General features: G+C 42.4%; 1 protein-coding gene across 1 annotated transcript; it reads right to left on the bottom strand.

Annotated features, from left to right (window-relative positions):
• Positions 1 to 5,095: 5,095 nt before the first annotated feature.
• Positions 5,096 to 7,095, bottom strand: LOC143524939 (uncharacterized). Its single transcript, XM_077018342.1, has 4 exons — positions 6,937 to 7,095; positions 6,272 to 6,769; positions 5,850 to 5,932; positions 5,096 to 5,738 (listed from the first exon to the last, which is right to left on the bottom strand). The coding sequence occupies exons 1-4, from the start codon at positions 6,943 to 6,945 to the stop codon at positions 5,594 to 5,596; spliced, it is 735 nt and encodes a 244-aa protein (XP_076874457.1). The 5' UTR covers positions 6,946 to 7,095; the 3' UTR covers positions 5,096 to 5,593.
• Positions 7,096 to 7,821: the final 726 nt, after the last annotated feature.

Raw genomic sequence — 7,821 nt, 5'->3', positions numbered from 1 at the left:
CTTTTCCGGTGGCATAGGGCATGTCAGGAACTGAAAATACAGGCTACATTGTAGAACAAAGGCATCAGCATTACGCTCCTCTCCATCGTACATGTCTGGGGAGTCAGTTAAAGAGGGCATTGCAACAGGTTTACCTGCAGTGTCCAAAATGAAACATGACTGCAAATAGTCCAGCTGTACCTGAAAGTCCTCATCATCTTTGGGAGGAGGCAAGCAAGCAACATGCCTCACTCCACTGTCCGCTGCGTTCATTGTAGGTCGGTTATTCGGTAACAACTAGGAGAGAGGGCTGAACGCAAGTGCGGACTGAACAATGAATTTAATGACAAAACTGATACATATACACAAAGCACACAAAACATACCCCAAGAATAATCAAACACCTAACTTATGAACCAAACAACACTAACAGGAATAGCTGGGTGGACAAGGCTAAATAAAAGCAAAGACATCAACAAGCAATACCCCTAGAGAAACCAAAGTCACACAAAATACAAGGAGTACATACAGACTAGTATTACAGACACAAAAGACCAAGATACCAAATCGCATACAAACAAGAGATTAAACACAAGACTTAAATACACTAACCGACCAAGGGACTCAACAAGACACAGCAGAAAGCAATAACGAGGGGGCAGGGGAGTGAAGACAGACACAACTAAGAAATTTCAAAATAAAAGACAAACAGAAGACATGACCGACAGGAGGGAGGCAGGACTGACACTGACCCATTTTCATGCCTGTTTAAAGACTGGTTTAGGCCAGTGGTTAGCAACAACCGAGAGGCCACTTCAGTCGCCGCTTTAAGTCATGCTGGTATTAAAAAATATTTTGTAGGTATTAAAAAGGTATTAAATTCAACTTAAGAATCTCTGTATATACCCTGATGTATTAAATCTGTATTTATATTACCAGCCTGTTACCTTAATTAATGAAATATGCAAACATTGTGTAGAAAAGGAACATTTAATAAACATTAATCATCAAATGAAATGTATTTATATAGTGGTTTTTACACAAAGCACCCTTATAGAAGTCCAGAATCATCAACAACAAAAAAAAAAACCCTGGTGAGCAAGCCAAAGGCAACAGTGGTCAAGGAAAATCTCCTTCAAAAACTATAGGAAGAAACCTTGGGAGGAACCAAGACTCACAAGAGGAAACATCATCCTGGTGCCATTAATACAGGTAATGAGTGGAGGACAGAGAAGCCTCTTAAAGAAGTTGTTACAGGTCTGTAACAAAAAAAAAAACATAATATAAACAAAAAACCTTCATTCCATCATTAAACATGAATAGAACTATAAATAATTTTGTATCTTTGTTTCTTCCAGTGTTACAAGAATAATTTAGACAGGTACATCACTGTTTAAATCTAAGGGACCTTGGTAGTTGGTCATTACAACAACCGGTAGTCCACAGCAGATTCACTGAGCCTGAAAGGGTAAGAGGAATGGTTGTGTGCCAGATGTGGTATTCTTTGACTCTTCTGATAGCTCTCTCCACCAGGATTCAGAGACGAGCTATGGCTTGTGTTTTCTCCGTGTCCTCCTTGCTGAAGCAGGTGGATTTCTTGAAGGGGGGGATGATGAGTGTTGCACCAACATCAGACAGCATCTGGTCAATGACAAAGCCCTTGTCTGCCATGCATGCATCTCCTGGTTCCAGTAGGCTGAGAATTCCAGACTGTCTTGTTATTTCCAGTCTTGTTGTGCCAGTCTTTGACTTGGACTTGGTTTCTCAATTTCCATCACACCCTCGTTCCTCTGTGCTTTACTCCAGTACACCAACCTGGATGCTGAGGGAGCAACCGACTCCCAAAAGATCAAAAATACCTTCTCTGATGGAAAACGGGTGTAGAATCTGAACTTCTCATCAGTTGCACAAAATCTGTTGATTTGCAGGCCCCTGAGCTGAGATTCTAATTCTCTGACCTTGACCTCCAATTCTCTGATTTTTTCAGCAGCAGCATCCAGGGCACCTGAAAAATGCCGACAAAAGCATCAGGGTAAAATGTCGTCTTTACAATACAGACATTTATATGGAAGCCCATTCCCACCACCTAAAGTAAAAAAAAAAAAAAAACAGCACATATTTTTTTTTCTCATTATTAAGTAAATTGCTATCTCATTATTTCGAGATACTAAGTCATTATTTTGAGATACTATAGTATATAATGACTTAGAATCTCAAAATAATGAGATAGCAATTTTTTTTTTATTTTACGTGGCGGAAATGGGCTTCCATACATTCCATTTATCTTCTTTATCAGAGCACTGTGTTTTAGAGCAGTATCGCGTAGCTCTTGTCGTGATAAAACGTTTAAAACGTTAAGTCAGTGCTTAATTTGTAAATCAAACGATGCCAGAACGCAAACAGCGGCATGAGACAAGGGGTCACTGATGCCAACAATGTCACCGGCACGCACACAAAACACAACGCTTAGGCACACAAATGTCAAAATAGCAAGCCAATTCGTATATATAAATGACTTTTAAATGATTTACGTGTGTTTTATAAGTGTTTTAAGTGCAGAAGTGCATTTAAGTGCATTTTCAAGTACTTTAGCCTAAATTCCAGCAATTTACAAATCTGAAACACAAAGCAACATTAAAATTTGTCAGGTAAATATTCCTTCCCCTGTTTTTGAGGGGTGTTTCTTTATACTACTAACTAGCACACTAAATAATGTGACGCGGCAAGTATAAACGCCTCCTCCTCCTCCGGAGGTTCGCGCGATGTGTGCGGAGTCGCGCGCTACGGTCACTCGCTAAAGTATAACTAGCTTTATAGGGGAGACGCCTAAAGGCATCGCTAAAAAGGAGGGCTCTTATGTGATTTAGGAAGCCTGAATGTGGCTCTTGTGTTTAAAAAATGTATTTTATAGAATTATTTGTTCAATTAATTGGTTTAACACAGACAGATTTCTTCATAACTTATAATTAGTAGGCTTGAAAGTTACCGGATCGAGGCAGACAGTTCCCGGAACGCACCCTTCAAAATGAAAGAGTTCCCGGATCCTGTTCCGGCAGGATCCGGCTCAAATTAAGCCCTGGTTTTAGTGTACTAATGTGCTAATATACTAATGTACTGAATGTGGTTATCTTGTTTTATCTGTGGCTAATTCCTTGCTGTCAGTTGCACCCAGTGGTGAAAATAAAAATTACATGTAATCAGTTGAACTCCCATTTCAGCTAAAGGTATGCTTACGGGAGTAATCACCACACCTTACAAATCTGTTTAGATGATTTTGTTCTTTCAAATTATAACCAAACATCACAAGCTTTTTGCTAATATCAAAACCTTTTTACTCTCCTTGTTTCCAACCACAATTCCCAGCAGGGCCGGAGTGGGCCACTTTTTCAGCCCGGGAGTTTCATGCCCAAATCCGGCCCAAAATTATTTTTCCCTCCTAATCGGCCCAAACTAGAGATTGACATGAGCCGGCCCATCGGGAATCCTCCCGAATCTCCCGATTAGCCACTCCGGCACTGATTCCCAGCAGCTATAGTTGTGTGAAGTTGATCAGCACATTTCTGGCTTCTCAGGATGTACCACAGCACTAATCAATTTTTGTGGAAGGCATATGACCTCTTTCAGGTACCAGACACTAGGTGGATGAGAGCCCATTTTGAAGATATCCCATTTTGTTTTAAAACAGGTGAAAATACCATATCTTGGCTGTCTAAATGGGCATAATGGCAGGTTGTACAATTTTACTGTTGGCATTTACCATGTCAATGGATGTGTTTATTTTGGCTTTTAAGGGGGTTGTTGGTGGAAAGAAGTTGCAGGATGGCACTCAAATCCCTTCTTTCAGAGAATACATGTATGATATGACACCACTCACAACTCATCTTCAATATACTCATTGGTTGCTTGACTGATAATTTAAAGCTAGGTGTCATGCACAAAACCAAATTACACAGTGGACAGGGAGTCAGGTGATGGGAAAAAAACAGTTTATTTTTTTACACCAACAGGGTATGCAATAACAAAGTCGTTGAGAACAACATAAAACCTTAATTTTGGAGTGTTGGATGTGAATCCTCCATTCGTGTCCCTTTCTCTTACCTTCAAGCTCCTCCCTCTCTTACACCTGGTAGCTGAACTGTCATGATGTAATTGTCCTTCATTCATCAGCTTTGACCCAAGTATGATGCTAGTAGGAAGCAGTTGAAGCAGGCTTTGACCCAACTATGACCTATGACCTCTCAAAGACTGTGGGTTGATGCTGAGGCCTCAGGCCCATTTAATGCTTTACATGGTTCCTTACAGTACACAATAAGGTGATGGAGGGATTCTGCATCTCAGATGCAAAAACCTAACTGTATCAGTCCCCTGATAGAAGTTTGTCATGACACTTGTCAGAAGAAATCTGACAACATGGATGAAGAACAGGATGATGTTCTTGATGACGGTTTCAGTGAAAGTGAACAAGCTCACTCTGGTCAGGATCAAAAGGATATTTACACAGATTCAGCCTATTTGATATGAGTGCTTTAATTCACCTAAATGCAGTATGAACCTAAAATGGATTTATGAGGAAATGGTACAGTGAAATATGCAAAAACTTACTGTTATGATAGTTAAGGGTTCATACTCTCATGCAGCAGTGGAATTCTTTTGGCATTATGGGAGACTTCTGAGAAACTGATAACCAATTTCTGAGAAATGTATCTCCAAGCCCTAACAAAATTAAGACTTCAGTGTGGATTTTTGAAAAATGGTACAGCAGAATCTGTCTACATTTGCCCTGGGGGATAAACAAAGGCTACCAATTCTTGGGTGGTAGTAGAATTTTTTTGGCATTATGGGAAAATTCAGACAAATAGGAAACCAGTCTCAGAATTAAACAAGCATTTAAGCAGAGATGCTAGGTGAGGGAGTGCAGTTATGACTGACACAGTCCCCAAACGACCGGGGCCCATTTGGTTTTTTCAAGCGGCCAAAATCCCTAGAACTGGAAACTGCTAATATTTAAGATGAGTTTTCTCCTAAGCACATCCCACATTAACCCCATACTTCTGTTTTCCATTCTAGAATTATCCATTACAAATTATTTTGTTCATAACTTTATTGTGTCATTTAAATCAGCAGGACTGGTTGTGTAAAGATCATGGACATGTAAAGGTATAGAATCTAGTAAATTATCAAGAAAATCTCATTTACAGTTTTTAATGGTCAGGTTGAATTTCAGTGTTCCTTTACATTTTGTGTGCACTGAGAAACCAAGTTATTGCTTAGGTAACATGCTATTATACTTTATTTGTTATATGAGCATATGGAAGCATTTCTTTTGTCTTGTCTTTAACACTTCCGCTCCTCACGCGCTCGTCTGCCTTCTCTAGAGCCTGGCGCACCAGACAGAGACGCTGCCGCATCTTCCCTGCAGTCATCGCCGTTGGGCTCAAAGGCGTCCGCGGTTGCCACGGGCCTCTCTAAAGCCACGTGCCCGTCGCCCCCCTGTGAGCAGAGGTCGTGGTTGGCCTCTGGGGGCGCCGTGGTGCCTTTCGTCACATGGGTGTCGTAGCAGTAGATGGGCTCCTCAGCCGAGGCCGTCTGGGTGCGAGGCGTGGTGTCGGTTGGCTTAGCTGGCGTCTCGGGGGCTGAATGGGGCCTGTGCGGAGGCGGGGACAGCGGGGACATGTTGAGTGAGAGGCTCGGACATCGCTTTTGTCCGTCCAGAGGAAGGCGAAGGAGGGAGCGTGGCATCAGAGCACGATGGCTTGGAGCTGAACAGAGAAGAAAAAGGCAGCAGTGTTACTCACTTCATCTACCTGCAGTGTTTCCTTTCTATTCGCTGAATGAGTGAATCTGAAAGATGACCAGAGCGGCTTGTGTACCTGTATGCGTTCTTTCTGAGCTGGGAGTCCAACCCGCTGGTGGGGCTCACCAGGGAAGATAAAGATGCTCCAATTTCTGTAGCCTGAACAACGCAAGCAACAAAAAGCTGTTAACGGCCATTTGATGGCTTCAGTTTACCGATTATATTACTTAATGGGTTCACAATTCCTCTGTCTAATTCCTCTTGTCTAATAGTATTATCTGAATACTGAAGCTGATGGAACTACACAGCTATAGCATTTCAGGAGTAGAACCAGGAAACCATGTGCTGTTTGCAAATATTCAAATGAAAGCATTTTTGGTCTTTAAATGTTAAAGTAATATAAAACATACATATGCAGAATTTAAAAAATACTGTGATAAAAAAGGTACCCCACCGAAAACACCATCGCTTAATCAGCTTTGACTGATCAATTTATACCTTATCACATGGTTTGAAGCCATTGACTTTATGGTGGCCATTTTGGGCACTGTGAACAAGTCCCGATCCGTTTTCTCGTGGGAGAATTCCGGGGAAGCAACTGGAACCGTTGGTCTTGGGCGTGAGGGAGCTTGAGCTGTGGAAGAGGGGACCATCCATCCCACCTTTCCCGTCGGATGCCTTGGCACCAGGGTAAGACTTCCCTGTGCCATTATCCAAGGCTCCGCCTTCCTGGTCGGACTCGTCGGATGACTCTTGGCCATACGGAACCAGGAAAGCTGCTCTATTGTGAGCGGCGGCGCCACCGTTCACCTGCACAGGCCAACTGAGGTCTGAGGTAGACTGTGGTGCGCTGGAGGAAGAGGACGAGGGCAGCGGGCGCAGGTGGGATGCGGCAGCCGAAGAACTGCAGGGGCTGGGCCGGCTCTTCGGGACGCTGCTGCTGTTGCTGCCGCCAGGCTTTGAGCCACCTTGGTCCTCCTTCATGGGAGAGTTATTCTGCAAAGTGAACAGCGGTCAGTTATGGGAAATCTGAATATAAGGAACAGAAAGTAAGAGTTTAACAGTGTAAACAAACAAAACACAGCCCTCTCAATTATACTAGTGAACAATAACAACCAGTTCCCAGTCAGATTTCCTGGCATGGTGCAGTGGTGCGGTGATACCTTTGCCATGTGAGGAGGAAGCTGTGGACCGATGACGGAGGTGGAGGTGAACTGAGGCCCGTTCACCTTGGCCGTGCTGACCGGGCGAGGGGAGCAATGACCGGGACCATGGGTCACAGAGTTACATAAGATCTGTTGACCTAAAAATGATGCATTGGGGGGGGGATAAAAGTGTATAAAATGCCTTTCATACCACTGCTCATTACTAGTTTGTAATGGATAATTGAAACTTGGAAAGAAAGTTGACCCTTATGCACCTGAGTGACATTAAGTTGGTATTAGTCCTCAGTAGTACAGTTGTGGTCAAAAGTTTACATACACTTGTAAAAAACATAATGTTATGGCTGTCTTGAGTTTTCAATAAGTTCTACAACTCTTATTTTTCTGTGATAGAGTGATCGGAACACATACATGTTTGTCACAAAAAACAGTCATAAAATTTGGTTCTTTCATAAATTTATTATGGGTCTGCTGAAAATGTCACCAAATCTGCTGGGTCAAAAATATACATACAGCAACAAAATTTGTCAATTTTGGTGATGTAGCGAGTTGTGTCAATCAAATTAGCTTCATGTCATGGCCTCTTCACTTCTTGTAAGTGATTCTGATTGACTACAGCTGTTGACTTCTCATGAGCCCATTTAAATAGGGCTCATTTGACCCAGTGATTAGACTCAGCTACAAAAGCTACAATGGGAAAGTCAAAGGAACTCAGTGTGGATCTGAAAAAGCGAATTATTGACTTGAACAAGTCAGGGAAGTCACTTGGAGCCATTTCAAAGCAGCTACAGGTCCCAAGAGCAACTGTGCAGACAATTATACGCAAGTACAAAGTGCATGGAACAGTTGTGTCACTGCCACGATCAGGAAGAAAACGCAAGCTAT

Source organism: Brachyhypopomus gauderio, chromosome 10 (genome assembly GCF_052324685.1).
Source record: "Brachyhypopomus gauderio isolate BG-103 chromosome 10, BGAUD_0.2, whole genome shotgun sequence".
In the NCBI taxonomy this organism is placed as follows: Eukaryota; Metazoa; Chordata; class Actinopteri; order Gymnotiformes; family Hypopomidae; genus Brachyhypopomus; species Brachyhypopomus gauderio.
The sequence above is the reverse complement of the archived record's forward strand: the minus strand, read 5'-3'. Positions and strand labels throughout refer to the sequence as shown.